Source organism: Notothenia rossii (genome assembly GCF_949606895.1).
Source record: "Notothenia rossii genome assembly, chromosome: 5".
NCBI lineage: Eukaryota > Metazoa > Chordata > Actinopteri > Perciformes > Nototheniidae > Notothenia > Notothenia rossii.
This window is the reverse complement of record NC_136903.1, coordinates 74,134,241-74,156,115: the sequence shown is the minus strand read 5'-3', so window position 1 is coordinate 74,156,115 and position 21,875 is coordinate 74,134,241. Positions and strand designations below refer to the sequence as shown.

Below are 21,875 nucleotides of genomic sequence, written 5' to 3'. Positions count from 1 at the left end.
TTATTAATGTTGTTTAGCTGACGCTTTCATCCAAAGCGACTTACAATCTATCATTGAAGAATCATTGATCTGTTATCTACAAACACTCCACATAATTGCTGAATACAAACCTTTAAAAAACAAATGAATCAGAAGTGTAAGCAACAGTGGCATAAAAGATCCCAGTTGGAGCATCCAGAGTGTGTGTTGGTGTGCGTGTGTGTGTGCGTGTGCGTGTGTGTGTGTGTGTGTGTGTGTGTGTGTGTGTGTGTGTGTGTGTGTGTGTGTGTGTGTTGCTGTGCATCACTTTGTGCTTTACTATTCTGTCAAACCTGTTGTGTCCGAGCATCACAGCCTCTTCCAGTTTTTGTTCTCTCCTTTTTTCCTCACTGTTTTTTCCTTTTTGAAAGGTCTTCTGTTTCTAAACCTTTTTTTATGTTTTACTATTAAATTAGTCTCATATGGAATAAAATTGTCGTTTGATAGCAAGCACGCCCCGTTTCCTTTCCATGTCTCATTTAAAAAGCAGGGGCTCAGTATGAATATAGGAAACAGGGCTAAACCCAGATCACTACTCCAGCAGTCAGCACTATTTTCAGAGCTGAGAGCTGTCCGACCGCTCAGGAATCAAAGCCAACACGTCTACATAAGCTAAGCAGCGGCACACACCACGCTCCCTCACACGAGTTAAAGCACTGAGACGTTTCGCACAGTTAATCATCTGTCTGCGCAGAAAGTCTTTCCGCAGCGCTGGCAGTACTTTGAGTGTAGCATTTCAGAGACAGCTTTAAGAGCTCTGTCCTCCTCGGCCGGCTCCCCTCTTCCCTCTGCTCCCTCATTGTCTGCATCAGTCAGCCCTCATAGAGCAGCTGTCCTCTCGCCTGTCCCGTGTCAGCTCCCTTTCAGCACTTGGTAAATGATACTAATGATGACAGTGATGCACAGCCACAGTGCTCAGCTCCTTCCTCTCTATGAGGTCCAAAGTTTTGTAGCTGTAACGTGGTTTAGCAATGAAAAACACAATCATTATGTTGCTTATTTTTTTAAATCAGTATCAAATCATTGTGACGCACATAGGCTTGGGAGTATGATCCTTTTTTTAAATCTCTGATCATTAGTCAAATGTGTTCCTTCAGTGCCTCTTTTCACTTCCTTTTTCAAGAACTTCCTGTCAGAATAACGTGATGTGAGAAAGGCAGTCTCCGATTTATTTATTTTCCCACTTCTTGCCCCTGGGAGGCACTGAATCTGAAGAATGTGGTGCCACAGTGAAGCGAGTATTATTTTGTAATTATGTGCTTTATTTGCTGCTGCAGCGAGCGTTCCAGCGAGCGAAACAGAATCTGTGAATACAGAGAACCAAAACGGGGAGGATGAAAAGACACCATGCTGCGGACCTCTGTGGTGAGAACAACAAACAACAACACTTTTTTTACTTCAAATTAAGATACAGCAGATAGCTGCTTGGAGCGTGGCTACAGTCTAAAAGAAACCTCTGCTTTTCAGGTTACAGGACAAACAGCCACAATAAAAACTTGCATGTATATTGACTTCCTACTCTATAATTCTGTTGACTTTTGCAGTTGGACATCTTCTATGCCTAACACACCTCTGCTTCAACCTTCCTTTGTAAACTTTGACGTTCTTCTTTCTTTCAGTCAAAAAATTTCAAAGTCAAAGTTCAGGTCAGTATCTTTGTGAGTCTTTGTCTCTGCATGGTGCATACAGCTTTTGCCATAGGGGTTCATGCCCAGCATTATATTATACAGATTTTTTATTTTGAAGTGCTTGGCTTTCATTTTACTGTATTTTAATGAGTCTTTACTGAGGATGATAAATCAACAGCTTTTAGAAAGTCAGCATGTGCCTTAAGGTGTTTTTAGAGAACAGTCTTATGCAGTATTTTTCACCTCATTTACTGTAACGTGTGACTTGCAAAAAAGCATTGATGCAGTTCCCCCGTGGCTCTTATCCCTCACTCCTTTGCATTCTTCTTATTATTGGATACAGACTGTAGTGATTTTGTTAGGAAACACTAAGGTGATGTATTTATTCTATTGTTTGGACACTGTAATATTTGTGACCAAATCATGTGTACTTCTTAATCAATGAATTAGCAAAGCGTGACACATGTAGTGTTTTTCTTTGCACTAACGTTGCTTTCTCCTCCTGCAGTCGGCGCTGGCGTCGCTGGAACAGGTTCTGCCGCAGGAAGTGCCGGTTGGCCGTCAAATCGGTGCCTTTCTATTGGCTGGTCATCATCCTGGTGTTCCTCAACACACTCACCATATCATCAGAGCATTACAACCAGCCCATGTGGCTGACACAAGTGCAGGGTATGAATTATTATAATTACTTTATTATTATTATTATTATTTTTATTATAATTATCTATTGATTTTACAAATCAATAAAGGTAGGTGGAAACCTAGGGGAAGGAGAACATACATCTTATGGCATTTATAAATATTGTATGTTGTGACGCACATTTTTCCAATAGTCTTATTAGGAATGTATAATACAAATAAAATGTTAGTGAACACTTTATGCATTTCAGTTTTATTAATATAATATTTATTTCAATGCAGTTTTTTGTTTTTTGAACACCATCGATCATTTTGTGCATTCTTTTTTAGCAACATTTCTACTGTCCTTAAGTGTCACCCTAAACCCCTTATATATTGCTCCAATTTATTTGTTTAATGTTATCTCTTTTTCTCTGGGTTTCAGATGTAGCCAACAAGGTGCTGCTAACCCTGTTCACATGTGAAATGTTGACGAAGATGTACAGTCTTGGGCTACAGTGCTACTTTGTTTCCTTGTTCAACCGCTTTGACTGCTTCGTGGTGTGTGGAGGAATCACTGAAACCATCCTGGTGGAGCTGGCAATCATGTCTCCTCTCGGTATCTCTGTGTTCCGCTGCGTCCGCCTGCTGAGAATCTTCAAGGTCACACGGTAAGACTGTTACTGTGTGTGTGTGTGTGTGTGTGTGTGTGTGTGTGTGTGTGTGTGTGTGTGTGTGTGTGTGTGTGTGTGTGTGTGTGTGTGTGTGTGTGTGTGTGTGTGTGTGTGTGTGTGTGTGTGTGTGTGTGTGTGTGTGTGTGTGTGTGTGTGTGTGTGTGTGTTGAGTTAATCACCTGTCTCTCTCTTTCTCTCTCCTCTACTTCAGTCACTGGCAGTCTCTAAGTAACTTGGTGGCGTCTCTGCTCAACTCCATGAAGTCCATCGCTTCCCTGCTGCTGCTGCTCTTCCTCTTCATCATCATCTTCTCGCTGCTAGGCATGCAGGTCTTTGGTGGAAAGTTCAACTTTGACGAGACCCAGACCAAGAGGAGTACATTCGACAACTTTCCCCAAGCCCTCCTCACAGTGTTTCAGGTATATACTGTTCAGATTTGGACAACGCAGTAGGAAAAGCAAACAATCAGTATTTGCCCATTGGTGCATCCTTTGGAAAATACATATTCCAAATGCAGATAAAAATGAAAAATGCTGTCGTGTGATTCAGATTTAGAAATAATCATGGTAAGAGGTTTTACAGACTGCTGAAGGGAGAAAAGAAACAGAGCCAGAGCAATTCATCAATATGGCTGATATATAACCCAGTATTGGCTCACTGCAGAGAGTAGTAGTAAAGAAATGCCAGGCAAGGTTTGATGTAATTAAAGAAGAGTCACTATCACATAGTTTGTCATAGTTCATCAAATTGAACTGCCAAACGTACTGCTTAGTATATATTCAGTATTTTAGTTGGTGTTTAAAGATAAATGAATGGACAAATGCAAAACGTGTGCCAAACATTGTCTCTAGATACATCTCAATTCTAATCAACCTTTATCTATTTTTAATTACTAGAACAATGCACTCTCTAAGTATCAATCAAATACATTGAGTATATTTGGCCATGTTAAAGGTCACCTATTATGCAAAATCCACGTTTTCATGTCTCTTCTACATAAACATGTGTCCCCTCTTTGTAAAGAGATTCTGAAAGTTTCAGGAAAAAAGATTGGCTCACTTTTTCTTCTGATCCATTTATATAAAAACCTATCTGAAAATCAGCTGATCAGATTTTGGCCACTTTATGATGTCATAACGATTGTTTGGCTTGTGTAACCATTAGCCAATCACCAACCAAGGTAACCCCCTCCCCCACCTTATCACCTGAACCTCCTTTGTGACAATGAACTCTATAAATGTGAGAAAACGGCTGTTGATTATTCTCCCACAAAATTAATATTCTGATACATTTTAGATCCTGACCGGAGAAGACTGGAACGCTGTGATGTACGATGGCATCATGGCGTACGGAGGCCCTTCCTCTTCTGGGATGATTGTGTGCTTTTACTTCATCATCCTCTTCATTTGCGGAAACTGTATCCTCCGCCATGCGCAAAACCGCTGAAACTGAGAGAACATGAGTTCACCTACATTCATCTTTTTATTAATGGTGTTTTTACAGAGAGCGTTGTCCTTTACTGAACACGTTGCTCAGATATCCTGCTGAACGTCTTCTTGGCTATCGCTGTGGACAACTTGGCAGACGCAGAGTCTCTCAACACAGACGAACCCAAGAAAGGGTGACAGCTCATCTCCTACCATGTCATTCTGTGGCAAACATGCCCAGATGTATATACTCAAACTCCTCTCCATCGTTTATAACAATATATATATATTCATTACAGGGACAAAAAGGAGGACGAAAAAGAGGAAAAGGTATTCTTACTTTCTGAATTACCGTAATTTTCGGACTATAAGGCGCACCTGAATATAAGCCGCAGCAGCTAAATTGAATGATGTGTACATATATAAGCCGCACTGGACTATAAGCCGCAGGTGTTTTAATGTTTAATTACCATATGTAAGGGTTCGTGCACAGAGGGGATTGTCGGGAAAGAGGTGGCTGTTTGAGGAAGCTCCCATTTATTAACATTTCAACAAACAAGTTGCATATTTGCATAACGTATTCAAGTGTTACCATTTAGTGCAATAGTAGCTACAGAACATGCACTGTGCTGTGTAAACTGTACTGTATCACATAGCGTTTCAGACACACAAACTTTTCAACTTTCAAACTTAAACGGTGCGCTCCCAGCGCACGTACCGGCAGTGATCTACAGCAGTGGTTTTCAACCAGTGGTACGGGGACAAACTGTCTCGCTCTTGTAATGTCTGTCTGTCTTGCTCTCGTTCTGTCTCTCGTACCACTCTCGGTTCCACTTTTACTTTTGCGCGCTACCTGTCTCACTCTTTTCCGGCCTCCAGCTTTTCCTGCTGGAGCTCGCCGCTTAAAGGTGGGGGGCACGGACCGGCCATAGAGCCCATAGAGTTAAAGGAGGTGGACTGTAACCTGTAAAATCCATAGATTTAGGAGGTCCCATAGTGGCCGTTAGCTGTAAAAATCCATAGATTAGCCGCACCGTTATATAAGCCGCAGCGTCGAAAAATGGGAAAAAAGGCGCGGCTTATAGTCCGAAAATTACGGTAAACAATACCATATCTTTACATTTTGAGGAGTTAAACACACTTTAAAACGCTCTGCTTGTCCGTCAGGAGGAAGAGGAGGAGATTGAGGACACTGCAGCGGAGGAGGAGGAGGATCCAGAAGTTCCATCGGGGCCTCGGCCGGTCATCTCTGAACTGGTAAAGAAGGAGAAGATCACCCCTATCCCAGAGGGAAGTGCCTTCTTCATCTTCAGCACCACCAACCCGTATGAAGCACACAGCAACACACACGGACACATACACACGGTCAGACCTCGGATCACACTGATGTCTCGGGCTGTGCTCTGTTTTCTTTCTTCTTTAGGTTTCGGGTGTTTTGCCACAAACTCATCAACCACCACATATTCACCAACCTCATCCTGGTGTTCATCATGCTCAGCTCCGTCTCTCTTGCTGCTGAGGATCCCATCCGAAACTTCTCAGATCGCAATATTGTAAGTCTACAAACCTTCACAAGAAGTGTATTTACTGGCTCTAGGAAACTGTGTAGCGAAGATAAGGGGCTGAAGTAAAATAATTCATATGACACTTTACTAGGTTTAATATTAGTTAGCATTTTTTTTTAAATGCAGTGGTGTTATAATTTGTTGACCACACTGGTGGTTTTGCATGATTTAGCCCAATTATAACATACAGTACATCACATAACTACTGAACCTTTTATAAAGCATTTCCCAGCTGAGGTTATAAAGTTATTTATTTCTTTTGAGGCAGCATCTTGAAAACAGCTTTGTCTTAGGAGGATTTAAGTGTGTTTTAATATATTGTTAGAGAGATGTTATCAGAAAAACATATATACTTTTGTCCACTGTTGCTGTTCTTCTTATTATGTTCTCCACGAGGGCCAACAGAAGCAGAGATAAAGGGAAAACAGGTTTTTGCTTCTATGTCATCCATCATGTCCAAAAATATGACTTGCAGTTTAGAATCCATAACAATACATACAGAGTAATTACCAGAACAAAGGCTGTTCCTGTCAAGACGCCGGGATAAATGCTTGAAATTACACATTGTCCAAATTGAATGGTGAGGTCCGCGACCCGCTCAGGCTGCTTTGTTCCGACATTCATGATTTAGCAGTTTATGTACTCAGCAGCAAGCTTTTTTAAAATGTTGTTTGTCTCCTGGAATTGTTTTAACAGCAACAAAGCTTGTGAATGTAATATGGCTCACAAATCACAGTGTGTCCTTGAATGCACCGTAAAGGAGAGCTTTTAAAGAGTTGCTTGTGAGGAGACAGCTAGAAAAACAAAATAAAAGGCGATGAATATTTTAAAGTGAGATGCTTTATGTCAAGCTAGTGTTGCGTTTCAGAATTTAAATGAAGCCACAATCCCATCAGGAAGTTTTATTAGTTTATGGTTGACAATAATGTAAAGCATATTGACTTTTATTTGTATGAGCTCGAAGGGGCAAAACACTCAACCAGGCAAACAATCAACCAGAGAGCTTTATGTTTTATGTGCAGTGCATTGTTATAATTTCTACTGCACTATTCTCAATAATATTGGTTATTGTGTCGTTTTTCTGGTCTTTTTTTATGCTTGATAATGATATAATCTGCATAAGATGCAGGAGTAAAATCACCTTGAACTAATTAGAGCTTTGCGTTGAATCCTAACAACTTCTTTCCCGAAAATACTTCAGATGTACTTTATCTCATTCATCTTTAAATATGATGTATGAAGCTGCACGATGAACTGTCTTTGTTAAACATGTACGTTGCTTTTTGCAGATACTTGGTTACTTTGACTATGCTTTCACGGCTATCTTTACTGTTGAGATCGTATTGAAGGTAAATGCCATGTCCCCTGTCCTTGCTGTGCCTAACTGTACCCCAATAACACTCCAAACGTTTCGTTGCCTTCCAGGTCCTAGGCTATGCAGATTATGTCTTCACTAGTATGTTTACATTTGAGATCGTATTGAAGGTAACCCCTTAAATGACAACGAGAGCCTTGCTGCATTCTCTCCTTGTGTGTCACCTGCCACTCAGTACAACCTGGCTTGTTTGTTTCCTTTCTCTTATTTACTTTTTTCTTCATGGCACCTCTTTTAACAAATATTGGAGTTTTAACTTTGCACACACTTACACAAACTGATTTCTTCAAAATACACTAATCAAAGAACTCAAGTTGGGGGAAGGAAACATCTACATTACATTACATAATCACATGGGTGTCACGTCATCCAGGCAGTCATCGCTGAAATGATTTTGATGATGGAGATATGTAAAAAACATGATGCAACCCTTTGTGCAACACATTTGAATGGGCTGTTCAGACATCTTTAAGGCATTGGCTGAAGTTGAGTTCGAGGTCATCTTCAGGGAGGTGTTTGAAATCAACTCCAGTCAAAGCTGACTCCATGCCTCTCGTACTGACTGCTCTTCAGATTACTCATAAAAGAGGGGGCAAAACCAACCATGTTCCTGCCGAGCATGGTTCAGTCTGCTTTCCCTGACTGAGTGCATAGAAATGTGGAGTTGCGTCTGCAGCCGTTTGGCAAAAAACCTGCCGAGGTTCATCTCTTACTCCAAAAGCTCCTGGTTAGCGCTCTCTTCTCTCCGGCTCTCTGCAAGGCTCCACATTTACATGCACTTGAAAATTAATCCTTTACTTTTATTATTTGAAAGAAGAGTTATTTTGGCTGTTTTTTCTTCTCTGCCTGCTGAACTCTGACGTTTTAATTGGGAGCTGCTTCTCCTTATTCTGAACTATTAAAGAACATAATGGAATGTGCTTTAAGATAACGGTCCACATGAATGTGACAGTAAGGCCATTTCTACTTTCCGATCACTATAGCTAGAGTTCTCGCAGGTAGTAACGATCCCTGACATCATGGCAACAAAATGCATGTTTGATTGCCTCATCCCATAGTTGATTGTGAAATGAATGACTTACTACTACATTCATGTAGTTAAGGGCTGTGGGGGTGGCGACGGTAGATATAGCCTCCTGTTTCACTGCTCTGAGTTGCCCCCCCCGAATCAGAGTGATTTCAAGAGTGTGGAGACGTGTGTGCGTGTGTAAGATAGAGTGATGTATGTTAGCATATGTTTTTCTACCTATTTAATGTTAATACAGTACAATATGTGTGTCTGCGTATTCTGCAGTGTGACTTGTATGTGTTGGATGAAATATGTGTGTTTTTTCTTTGCCATTTGCTCCTCTAACTTCCTCTGTCGTCTCCTCAGATGACAACATATGGAGCCTTTCTCCATAAAGGGGCATTCTGTAGAAATTACTTCAACCTCCTCGACCTGTTGGTGGTGGGGGTTTCCCTTGTCTCCTTTGGCATTCAGTGAGTACAATTAAACTAGGAAACAACCGCCCTCTGATTGGAGCCCTGTTTAATGAAATAGTTCCAGCAACAATTCAAAAATCCCCTTTTCAATTGTTGCTGGCACTACTGGATTTACATTCATGTTTGCATTTCCCTGCGCTTCTTTTAAAAAACTAAAAATTGACAAATTAGCCAGACATCACACCATTAACTTCCATTGTTCAGGTCCTCGGCCATCTCAGTGGTGAAGATTCTTAGGGTCCTTCGTGTTCTTCGACCCCTGAGGGCCATCAATCGGGCCAAAGGCCTAAAGGTGAGGTCTCATCCCGAAGTCTGCTACATTATTTTCCACAATAATAACACAGTCAGGGTGGATTCCGCAACATCTTTTTGTTTCTGTCTTACAGCACGTGGTGCAGTGTGTGTTTGTGGCCATCAGAACTATCGGAAACATCATGATCGTCACCACTCTGCTCCAGTTCATGTTCGCCTGTATAGGGGTGCAGCTATTTAAGGTCAGCAGCAAATTCACATCATACAAGTAGCAACAGATAGTGGTTAACACTTTATGTTATAAGCGTTTCATTTCACGTTTTCCTCCACAGGGAAAGTTCTACCGCTGCACGGATGAAGGAAAGTCCAACTCAGAAGAGTGCAAGTTAGTTTTCTTCTGTGTTTCTTCACAGCTGATTACCTGCAAATGTGATCCTAGTTTCAGTCTTAACCCCTACCTAACATGTAATTTCCTCTCAGGGGCACGTACATCCTGTATAAGGATGGAGATGTGAACCAGCCGTCCATCCACAGACGAATGTGGCACAACAGCGAATTCAACTTTGATAACGTCCTCATGGCTATGATGGCTCTGTTCACTGTGTCCACCTTTGAAGGCTGGCCTTCGTAAGATTCAAATATTTGAATCCCATTGTTAGAGCTTTGAAACAATAGAAGTCCGATACAGTGTTATTCCTAAAATAATAGTTTTGGCTGTGAGTTTTGATCTCTCTGTTGTCCTCTCTTCTCAGTTTGCTCTACAAGGCAATCGACTCCAACAGGGAGAACCTGGGACCCATTTACAACTACCGCGTGGAGATTTCCATCTTCTTCATTATCTACATCATCATCATTGCTTTCTTCATGATGAACATCTTTGTAGGTTTTGTGATCGTCACATTTCAGGAACAAGGAGAGAAAGAGTACAAAAACTGTGAACTCGATAAAAATCAGGTCAGTCATGGGGTTCACGAAATGTGGGAAATTGAAAGCAGTGTGTTTGTGTGTGTTCAAATATACTGGTTTCAAGTGATTCAACAGAAATTAAATAGGCTGCAGTAAGTCTCTTAAGTTAGAAAGTCGAGGTTGGACTGAGATGTAAGAAGTCTGTCAATAAATGAGCACTGAAACCGTCTTTGTGTGTTTCCGTGCAGCGTCAGTGTGTGGAGTACGCTCTGAAGGCCCGTCCACTGAGGAGGTACATCCCTAAGAACCCGTACCAGTACAAGTTCTGGTACGTGGTGAACTCCACCGGGTTTGAGTACATCATGTTTGTGCTCATTATGCTCAACACGCTCTGCCTGGCTGTACAGGTAAGAAGTGATCAGTTAACATGTGTCATTACTGTGATTGATATGTTTAATATAAAACTAAAATTATTATGTAAGTTTTACAACATCCTCTAATATATATATATATATATATAAACATGTCTACATTTCATAAAGATTTCATCAGAATGTATCACACGCTGTAGACATCAATGCAGGATGCAGGGAAAAGAGAAAAATGGACTAAACACACATTTCCCCTCTGACTGTCTTACTCTCGTCTTATAAAGCTTACACTTTCAAACACACTGTAATTAAATACATATTTGACATCTACTGGCTTCAATGGAAGTCTTCTTAAAGCCATTTGTTCTTATTGTACAATTTTTTTTTTAATTTTTTTTTTATCATTTTAACCAGGTTTTTTGTTTAGTGTAAAATTAATAAACTGCACATCAGAATACAAGCTTCTCCCTTTTTTTGTTTTCCTTTCCCGTGCCTTTCATCTCCTCTCTGCAGCACTACGGCCAGTCAGCGCTCTTTAACTACGTAATGGACATTCTCAATATGGTCTTCACTGCTGTCTTCACTGTGGAAATGGTTCTCAAACTCATCGCTTTCAAGCCCAGGGTGAGTCCCCCGCAAATGTCTTCACCGACAAGCACTCACATCTAACTTTCAGTAAAAGATCAAATACACTTGTTTTCCAAAATGACAAACTATTACCTTTATGTGTAAGAGTGGACCAGGGTGCGTCAGTAATCTTTTTTTTTCACTTTACCCTCGACTGCCTGGCCAACAGCTCTGTGTTGCGAAGAAGGACAGGTTGCTAGTAAGAGACAGTGTGGGGTGCAGTGTGACTTTCTTTTAATTAAATATAAAAGCAAACACTGTTTGTCCAGTTGTTGGCAGCAGTGTTTCTGCATGTGATTTAAGTATCAACATCAATTTGGTGCAGATCAACCACATTCTGCACATCTCCGTGCACTATAATGCAGTGAGCACTTCAGCTTTATAAGCCAGCAGTGGTTTCTGTGTTTCTGAAACTATTAGTCTGTTTTTATTTCAGTGTAAGAGTAAAGACGTTTTGTTTGTGCTGATCTCACATCCACCTTGCCCACCGCTCGCTCCACCTCACTTAGGGCTATTTTGGGGATGCCTGGAATGTGTTCGACGCCATGGTTGTGATGGGCAGCATAGTAGACATTGTGCTCAGTGAGATCGATGTAAGTAAAGCTGCAACGAGCCCCGCTGCCCTCCGACCTCTCTCTGTTTCGGGCCCCCTCGGCCCACACTGTGGATTTCCATGGCAGGACTCTAACTTCTGGCTTTTTATCTGATAAATCTTAACACTTTTTCTCCTTTTTTCTCTCTTTTTGTCCTCTCCTGACCCTGCCATTTCAATGAATCTCCTCTTCTGATCATCTCTCCTTCTCTTCATGGTCTTTTGCTTCCATCTTTTCCTTCACCTCCCTTATATGTACCGTCGTGATTTAACAGCACTATTTCGCTGATGCTTGGAACACATTCGATGCCTTAATTGTTGTCGGTAGTGTCGTCGATATTGCTATCACTGAAGTTAATGTAAGTACTTCTTTATTCTGCTTTTCAAGTTGAACTGAAGCCCTACAGAAAAGCCACATGGCATTTGTAAGATGTTTTCTCAACCTCTAGTGCAGCGGTTCCCAGCCTCTTTGTCTCCAGGACCGTGAAAGTGAAACTATGTTTTTTTTTCTTCTGGGTTTTCTTTCATTAAGGGATATTTTCAGTACATAAGAAGTAAAACTAGGTAGTATTTAAAAAAGAAGAAAACAACTATTTATTGTCTTTAATCACTTGATGTCCCTTTAGACTTTGGGAAACACTTCTCCAGTGTATTCAGTGTAGCCTTTTAAATGATGAGCTTCTATATTTACTATGGTACTTTGCATGCTATAACGTAGGCATTTATAGTTTTAAAGCGCCATTGGCTTATTCTGTAAAGCTTCAGTTTTACCTTCATTTATGTCCTATTGTTATCGTTGTTACATTACAGCACAATGAGTCCATCTACTGTAATAGTCTGTCGTTGGAATGTACCTTCTGCTAAATGTTTTATTTTCAATCTGTTGCAGTACTGTTTGTTGCAGAAAATATAAAAAAATGTTGCTGAACATGTTGACTGTAAACCCTTTACACAACAAAAACAGGAGCCTCTCACATTTGTTTGTGATATGAGGCCTGTACTGTATGTTTGTTTTGAGCAAGATGATTAATGATGACGTTTTCTAATTCTTACTTTTGTCCGTTTTGTTTTCATAGAAACTTGTAGAGGCAAGTATGGCAATGAACAACAACGTCGTGTGTGTGTGACCTGTTGTCTATAACAACTTTATCTCCGGGACCCCATATAGTGGATTCATTGGTCATCAAATGTTATTGACTCAGAAATAGGTTTTTGTTAGAACAGTATCAAATAGATTTATTTGTAATTACTTTAAGCGTATTTCAGTATTAATCAAAGTCAGTCTCTTTGAAATTCATGTCAAGGCTCGATAAAAATAAGATAACTACTCCTTTACTTAAACCAACTACAACATACTCAACTCTTTATGGCTCTGCTCCTCACAAAAACACCTAAAACAAAGACTTAAGTCTGTAAAGGACTTTGTTGTGTTTAGTTTGAGTTTATTCAAATGGTAAAGAAAGTCAGTTTTGAAGTCAAGGATACAAACAAACCCAAGAAACAGATTAGGACCAGAATCAATAGTTAAGTGATGATGGGGACTCTCTGCTCAACCTGCCCCCCCGCCCCCTCCTGAGTGCCCTGACGTCTGAGCTGCAGTGCTGTTTTTCTGGAGTTATAATTCATGTTTTCTGTGTTTTCTCAGTTTGTTTTCCTAAATGTGTGTCTGCATGACTGTATAAACAAGCACTAACTTTGTTTAAAACATATGGTGTGTGCAGGTTTAATTGTTATGCATGTGTGTTTTAACATGTATACAGCCTATACTTTAAGGTGTGCTGTATGTATAAACATGTGTGTTGTGAAGGTTGGGGGCATAATATCAATTTCACAAGGACTTTAATAGTCATTCTTGTGAGGCGCATTTTATCCATCATTTACATTTACTTGTGGTTTGCATTGCATGTGGTTTCTGTCATAAAGCAAACTGACGGATCAGATATGAAACTCTTTTATCAAAACATATCTGAAAGCTGATCTGTAGTGGCTTTTTGATGTATTAATTGAAGCTGCTTGCTTGCCATTCCAGTCATAGGCTGTGTGATTGTTACGTTTCTCACTGGACTGCTGTGACCTCTCCAAATGCATGCTGGGAAGTGTTAGCCATTCACCTTGCTCCATTAACATCCTCTCCATGTCCCGCCTCATACAGATGGCGCGCGGCCATTCACTCCCTTCCCCTCCGGTCAGTTTTCACAGAGCCTCTTGAAGTTTGCCCTTTCTCTCTTGCCATACTTTTCGATCTTTCTTTACCCTCCAGACAGAATGGCCCTGAAGCTCAGAGCTTGGAAAAATCCATCCTACACAACATTAAGGACATTTTTAATATAGAATCAGTGAAGCTCAACTCCTGGAAAAGCTGAGAACTGCGTTAACATAATATCTACTTTCCTTAAGGTTGTGTAGGCCACTGCAACTTCACAGATTTCTTATTCAATGCGATCATATTAGGAAAAACTAATTAGCGTACTGTCATTGATAGAAACAGTTACTTGTAGAGATTAAAACAGACTAGTCTTAATGTACAGTCCACAAATTAAAGTAGAAGCCTCAGCATCTTTTTTATTATACAGTCATCAGGTAAGAATCAGTGAACCTATATTTCTCAGCGGAAAACACTGAATTAGACCTGGTTTTGTACATTTACACTGATGGTGGTTTGATGGAGCTGAGTTTGAGGTTCTTTGATGATCTTGTGTCTGTGTCTCTGTGAGTGATTGTCTCTGTGTTTTGTTCTGTCTTCCTGTAGTGAGCTCTTAAAGCTCAGAGTGGAGCTCATGTGTAGCGCAGGTGTGTAGACTCCAGTCAGGTGCATGAACACTCCTACAGTAACTCTCTACTCTTCACACCTCTCTGCCTCTCCTCTTCATCCAGTTTGACTCACACTGTCTGGTTCCTGACCCAGTATTGCTCTCTCTCTCTCTCTCTCTCTCTCTTGGTTTCCTCCTCTCTCTTCTGTTGTTCATTTACCTCTTTCTGCACCGGACTGTGAGAGCGCCCTGCTATGGCACTTTTGTTGCAGGGCACTACTGACATGCATGAGTTGCTGCATCGCTATGACTTTACCAATGGCTCCTCATCCTCAAAATGCCTTGCGTGTGTGTGCAGTGCTTCCCCAGCAGTGCATGCTCCATCAAGGCTGTGGCCAGGATTACCTAAAGAACCTCCTCAAGCTAATTCTTTATTTAATTGTATGATTTCTGCTCATTCTGCACCTCATATTGATGGTTTGTGAAGTATCGCGCTGAGGGATTTGAACAAAGCCATATCTGTCTGGAGTGTCTCTTTGTTTTCATATGACTCTCTTCAGTGCTGAGTTTATTCCATTCTTTTATAAAAAAAATCATTGTACAGGTTGAATTTAACTTTCACCTCTGAACGATTTCTTTTTGCATCTTTATATGAACAAATGCTCGCTTAATACTGCCGATATACTGTGATTTGTTGTTAATGACATGAATTGCAATAACTCTGTGAGGGTGTGTTGAAAAATACTTGATTGTCAGTCAGTTAACTTCTCATTGACGTTGTCTGGAGAGCGGCGAAGACATTTCAACCATAACATCCATTTAATCCCATCAGTAATGACCAATCAGTTATGACCATTACACCGGGGGAGTGATAAAGTTTTATGTCAGTCTTATATGTTAATAAGTAATGAAGTAATTTCATGTTGTATGTCAGTCTGACTGTGAGTCCTACATAGGAATGTTAAGCTGTAAACCTGTTGTGTGGCAGGCGTTTAAAGTCTTACGATAATGTGTTTATGTCTGTCTTTAAATGAAGTGTACATAGACAGTGATAAATGAATGTCTGTCTTTGTCATAGTGTAACATAGCTGCCGTTGTGTGATAACGTTTCCAATGTGATGTTTATATGTTTGGCCATATTATGTGTGTGAGACCTGCGGGCTCTGTACAAGTCATTAATGCAGGTCTTTGATTTTAAAGCCAACGGAGACACCTGTGGTGGATGAGCAGGGGGTAAGATGCTCCTCCCCCAAACCCCCTCTCCTCCCCTCCCCTCCTCCCTTTCAGGGCCATGCCATGTTTAGATCTGCATTTCCTGGTTTGATATGTTTCCATTATACCTCCTATAATCTTTGGCTATGTTCTATTTTATTTACTTTCTCATGGTATGTTCCCATTCTTTGAATGTTCTTTTCTTGCATTTGTTTTGTTTGCATACTGTGTATACTTTTTTTTTTTTAAAGAGATATGCTTTTAATTTTCCTTAATGTTTGGACTTATTTCTTAAGAGAGTGTGTCACTCAAACGTGACGCTGCGTGTCCTGTTAGGTGGGAGCGGCTTCTGTGCCGCTCCTCACGTTTGTGCTGTTGACACCACTTCATGGTCTCTGCCACCATACTTGCGTGGGGTGGGGACCCATGGGTGAGCCTTGGGATCAGGTTGACCTCTGAACCTCCTGGCCGACCCGCTCGGGTTGGCCCCACTGTGACTCTGCATGCAGTGACTCTGGACTGAGGGTGCCATGCTTGTATGGCAAGGTTTTCTCCAGCATGCTTGCCTCCTTGCTTCCTTCCCTGTAGGTCTTACAGTGACAAGGCGCCTGGCAGTGCTTTAGACGCAGTATTACAGAAACATATCAGCTGGAGCTACACTGCTTCAGACACTCTCTTAGATTATGATTTTATCAAATATTTGACAGAATCTGTAGCTTTGTATTTACTGTATATCATTTCTGCTATTTGAATCTTAATAGATGTTGCCACATGAGCAGAAAACTAATTCATGCCCAAATGCAAAATGCAGGGGTGTGCTCTAAACAGGCACTTTTGCCCTTAAGACGCAGTGCTTCCTCAGCCCATATGTTTCTGACCGGGGTATCAGTTCAGACCTTGTCATGCTGTGAAGCGCAGCCAGGTGCTCTGTGTTCTCCTCGTGCATGGCTCCTCTCCTGTCCTCTGACTCTGTTCTGTTTCTCCACAGAACCCGGAGGACAGCGCTCGCATCTCAATCACCTTCTTTCGACTGTTTCGAGTCATGCGACTGGTCAAGCTCCTCAGCAGAGGGGAAGGCATTCGCACCCTCCTTTGGACTTTTATCAAATCCTTCCAGGTGAGGCACAGTGAAACGATAACCTGATCTGCTACCGAGGGAATATTACCATATTAAACCTTTTTCTTTCTCTCTTTTGACCTAAAGGCGCTGCCCTATGTTGCTCTTCTGATAGCCATGCTGTTCTTCATCTACGCTGTCATTGGCATGCAGGTGAGTAACACAGTGTGATAGACGAGGTTTTTCTGGAGTTGGTAGGGTCATAGGTAATTGTATGTTTGCTATATTTCTGCTTCAGGTGTTTGGAAAGGTTGCCATGGTGGACGGCACACACATCAACAGAAACAACAACTTCCAGACTTTCCCTCAGGCTGTGCTCCTCCTCTTCAGGTGTGAAGGACTTTGGAGTCAGGGGTCACCAGGAAACAAACTCACTGTGTTCTTAGTGTTCTTTTTGGGTCACTTATTTAAGTAATCATGTTGTATCTTTCATGCCTGTCCAGGTGTGCCACTGGAGAGGCGTGGCAGGAGATCATGTTGGCCTGTATAGCAGGGAAACTGTGTGACCCAGATTCAGACTACAGCCCCGGGGAGGAGATGACATGTGGCAGTGGATTTGCAATAATTTACTTCATCAGCTTCTACATGCTTTGCGCCTTCTTGGTAATCACACACATTTAATAATATTTGGCTAGTACTAAAAAGTGCAGTATTTGCGGTGTAGTATTACCTTCTGCACTGTTTTTCATACCAGTATCACAAGAGGACGTAAGATTAAAGATTTTAAATGTATACGTTTGCTACAGTTAAAGAAGGATCGTTAATATAATAGATAAATAGTTCCTTTTCAATTATCATATTAGCACAAAAACAAATCCCCACTCATGCAACAACAAAGCATGTCTATTGTTTCATTTAGTTTAAAGGATCTAGTCTCCAAGACTCATAGAAAACCATCTAGCATTCACAAAGAACTGTTAGTTTTTTTTTAATCCTCGATTGCTTAACAGCCACACAATGCTAAGCAAAATTACGTGAGAGACCATGTTCTTGTGCCCCTCCAGATTATCAACTTGTTCGTGGCCGTCATCATGGACAACTTTGACTATCTGACACGTGATTGGTCCATTCTTGGTCCACACCACCTCGATGAATTCAAAAGAATTTGGTCAGAGTACGACCCCGAGGCCAAGTATGTTCTTTATTACCTAAAGTACATTTATTATATATATATATAGTACAGTATTTCACAGTCATGTTTCTGTGCAGTGATTTGTCCCAGTACATGTTTTACATCTGATTGTTTTCTCACACAGGGGCAGAATTAAGCATCTGGATGTTGTGACACTTCTTCGTCGCATCCAGCCTCCTCTCGGCTTCGGCAAGCTGTGCCCTCACAGAGTCGCTTGCAAGGTCTCTGCTCCTCCCATATGTTATAATCTCTTTAATAAAACATACACATAAATGCTGATCATTATGCTGGACTGTTCAACCTTGTTTAAAACCTCGATGTGCTCTTCTTTCAGAGGCTGGTAGCTATGAACATGCCTCTAAACAGTGACGGCACGGTCATGTTTAACGCCACTTTGTTTGCACTGGTGCGCACTGCCCTGAAGATCAAAACAGAAGGTATGAGCTAAATATAAAACCCAAAACACTCCTCTTAAAACACATACAACACTGCTGATGCTCTGTTACCAGTAATAACATGCTTGTGAGGAGTTGAGATGGCTGTTAGTGCTGGTTTCTCAGCCACGCTTGTTTCCCTGTGGTGCAGGTAATCTAGAGCAGTCCAACGAAGAGCTGCGAGCTGTCATCAAGAAAATCTGGAAGAGAACTAGCATGAAGCTCCTGGATCAAGTTGTGCCCCCTGCTGGTGGTTAGTGAAATTACACACACCTTCTGGTCCTTTTGTTATAGTTTGACACACCAAGCTAAAGCAGCTCACACACACACACACACACACACACACACACACACACACACACACACACACACACACACACACACACACACACACACACACACACACACACACACACACACACACACTAACCGTACGCTGTTGCATTAAATTACAGGAATCTCCAAACTATTCTTTCATAACTATATCCTCAAATAAAAACGTGCTCACACATATTAACTCTCACACACAAGCTGTATTGTGCTGTTATTGCTCTGCTCATGTTCTCCTGGTTGTCCCCTCAGCAGTGTGTTTTTATCCATGTGTGTCCTCCTCCTGCCCCGGATGCTGACGGAGGCCACTGACTGTCTGCTGGGCTTTGGGCTTGCATGGCCTTGTAGACAACGTGCGAGTGCATGCTCTGTCCTCTCACTAACCTCTCTCTCTCTCTCTTTTCCTATTTACCTGTCTCTTTCTCTCCTCAATTTCTCTGTCTCACTCAGTTGTCTTAATATCTGTCCTCTTCTCACTGCTTGGGCTTCCACAGCTTATTCTTCTCACACTTTTATATCTCTGTATCCAAAACTCTGGCGCCCTTCAGAATATTCTGAAGCAGTTCTGTTTTAGGGTGGTGGCATGGAACTAGTGTTGCCTCTCTCTCCGATCTCTGTCCCCAGCGCGCTTGTTCAAAGTGATTCAGACCCCTGCTTCAGAATGATTCTCACACACTTAGAAAAAAAAATCCAAAATATGACAAAAATACATAATGCAAGAGGATATTAATACACAGTTCTAAGTGCAATATCTGACGACATACACATATAACGAAAAGGCAAACATCGGCATGAATAGGTGCATTTACCCAAACACACTGACATGTACAGTATGATGCATACTGTAGATCCGCTTGCTTGCATGTGCTAAAGTAGTCAATTAAATGGCATTCTCTGACATGTAAATAAATTACGAAATATTTAGTTCATGCACCCTACTCCCACTTAACAATCTCAAAAGTGTTAATATATTACAAGGAATAGTTGTTCTGTATTTTTTCTTATTCAAATAGCAGTTGTAGAATAGAGATTATATATTTTAAATATGTTAAAGTCTCTATTTTGGAGCCTGTATTTAACTGCCAATCACTCAGTGCTAGTTAAAGAGTAGCAGTATTTTATAACCCTGTATGTGTATGTGAAGTCTATCTGATTTTGATTCTGCTTATTCTTTCTTCCTCATAGTGCAACAGTAAGGAAGGAGTTACAATAGTTATTACTCACATCTTAAATCAGTCATATTAATACAATTAAATGTCATTTAAATTAGAAATATGTTATTAAACCTATCATCCAAAGCTGTTCAGATCTAGATATATGCAAACTCACATGAAAGTTATGAAGTAAAATAATTAATGTGGTGCATATTAAGGTACAGTATATACTCCATCAAGATGGATGTATATAGTAACAATACAAATCATTTTTTGCTTAAAGATTGTCTGACTTGTCTGCCGTCCCGAGGTGATGGACCCACAGTTTGTAACAGTATGGACGAGAGGGGAGAAGAGTGTCTCATTCTCTCTCCCAGGGTTCAGTGTGTAGTGACCTGCTGACACAGGGAGCATTTGTGTGGTCTGTTCACTCAGATGATGAGGTAACCGTGGGGAAGTTCTATGCCACCTTCCTGATACAGGACTACTTTAGGAAATTCAAGAAACGTAAAGAGGAAGGCCTGGTGGGTGCTCACCCGACGCAGAACAACACAGCTATCGCTCTACAGGTGAGTCTCGCCCAGTTTGTGTGTGTATTATTTACGCGAGAAAGATTGTTTGAAATGTGGGAAAACATGGATTTTCAAGCATTGCAATTGTGTTGTGTCAACCTGTAAAATGTGTCTTTTTTGTACATTTCATTAAATATCATTAAGTATGCTAATGTTATGGTTTATGATCTAGCAGGACGTTCATGGTCTTGGTGTACAGTATGAATCTGTTAATGTGTTTTTTTTATTTTCCCAATGTGTGAATTTGTTATTTATGTCTCTGCGTCTCTAAATATTATCAATGTTGATGTTAAGCGTGTGTCATCGTCTGCTTTACAATTCCTCATCCACTCATGAAATTCACGAGCTTGTCGCCATTTCTGTTACCTTTATAATATATGATATATGGCTACAGTGTACCCCCATATATCTGTATCATTGACTGTAAACATAACCAACTTTTAATTTGTTTATAAGGACATTTTTGTGTATATTGTGCTAATTTGGTTTAAAAAAACATCACCAAAATAAGAAAAGGAATGAAATTATACTTCCACCACAAAGCACAGCTGGATGCTGTGAGTAAGCCTCTCAGCAGGTTGCATTATGGGGAGCACATCTGTCTGTCTCATTGTCTGTCAGTACTGTTAATGTCAGCTGTTGCATATTCAGCGCAGGTGTGTGTGTGTGTGTGTGTGTTGGTTGTGACTGTGTTGTCAGATTTGCTGCTGTGAGATGAAGGTCCCCACTGTAGCGTTTAGCTCTCTTATTGTCATGGTTACAGGCTGGCCTTCGCACCCTGCATGATATCGGGCCCGAAATTCGCCGAGCGATATCATGTGATCTGCAGGATGACGAGCTAGTAGACTTTATTCCAGAGGAAGACGAGGAAATTTATAGGGTAACTGATTTAATTTTACATGACAGGAGGAATGTTTGTGGCAACATTAAATATTATGCTTAAAAAGTTTCTTTATGTACATGTGAAAGAAATATATTGATGAGCTAAATATATAGTTGTAATCGTGTCTCTAGTTTATATTTCTACACATATGTAGCTTTAATTAGATTTATTTTGGCTTGTTTTTTCTTCATTTCAATTCAAAACTACAAACATCTTTGCTCACGTCATGTGCCATGAAACCAGCTTTTCAACTTATTTTTGCTCATACCATTTCTGAAACCCTGAGCCTTAACATCAATTAAACATTAGTTGTGCTTCTTTGTGAGAAGTAGAAAGTGGTTTTACTTTGAGCGTTCCTCAACAGCGTAACGGGGGACTCTTTGGTAACCATCTCATGAACGGTGGTCATCGGCGATCCAACGGCCACCAGACCAACGCCACGCAGAGACCTCTGCAGGTGCAGCCTCCGCCCCACTACGCCCACATGGACCAGCCGGTGGGACGCCTATCTCGAGCTAATGCAATGTCCCACCCCAACCAACATCACCACCACCATCACAACCGCCACCACAACTCCTACGGCAAATCTCCAAAATCCACCAACATCAACCTCAACAACGCCAACGTGTCCAGCCTGCCTAACGGAGGACACCATCGGTACTATGAGCATGCACCGCCCAACGGCTACCCAGGTCTCCGCAGCTCCTACTACGACTACGAGAAGCCCCGGACCCCCCAGGGTCAAAGGTAACC

General features: G+C 41.1%; 1 protein-coding gene across 1 annotated transcript in view; it reads left to right on the top strand.

The window, feature by feature from the left end:
- The window catches only part of LOC307038888 (voltage-dependent L-type calcium channel subunit alpha-1D-like), a 51,136-nt gene that overhangs the window by 25,001 nt on the left and 4,260 nt on the right, over window positions 1-21,875 (top strand). The window contains 34 exon segments of the mRNA XM_079680562.1: window positions 1,296-1,383; window positions 1,638-1,664; window positions 2,155-2,315; window positions 2,710-2,935; window positions 3,150-3,357; window positions 4,235-4,355; window positions 4,475-4,559; window positions 4,665-4,695; window positions 5,533-5,690; window positions 5,789-5,918; window positions 7,220-7,279; window positions 7,356-7,415; window positions 8,681-8,787; window positions 8,995-9,082; window positions 9,177-9,284; window positions 9,375-9,427; window positions 9,523-9,669; window positions 9,795-9,996; window positions 10,197-10,355; window positions 10,833-10,943; window positions 11,814-11,897; window positions 12,615-12,659; window positions 15,489-15,521; window positions 16,489-16,617; window positions 16,705-16,770; window positions 16,856-16,947; window positions 17,061-17,220; window positions 17,622-17,749; window positions 17,874-17,970; window positions 18,084-18,186; window positions 18,335-18,436; window positions 20,103-20,236; window positions 21,003-21,119; window positions 21,487-21,869. Coding sequence (XP_079536688.1) covers window positions 1,296-1,383; window positions 1,638-1,664; window positions 2,155-2,315; window positions 2,710-2,935; window positions 3,150-3,357; window positions 4,235-4,355; window positions 4,475-4,559; window positions 4,665-4,695; window positions 5,533-5,690; window positions 5,789-5,918; window positions 7,220-7,279; window positions 7,356-7,415; window positions 8,681-8,787; window positions 8,995-9,082; window positions 9,177-9,284; window positions 9,375-9,427; window positions 9,523-9,669; window positions 9,795-9,996; window positions 10,197-10,355; window positions 10,833-10,943; window positions 11,814-11,897; window positions 12,615-12,659; window positions 15,489-15,521; window positions 16,489-16,617; window positions 16,705-16,770; window positions 16,856-16,947; window positions 17,061-17,220; window positions 17,622-17,749; window positions 17,874-17,970; window positions 18,084-18,186; window positions 18,335-18,436; window positions 20,103-20,236; window positions 21,003-21,119; window positions 21,487-21,869 — 4,003 coding nt within the window.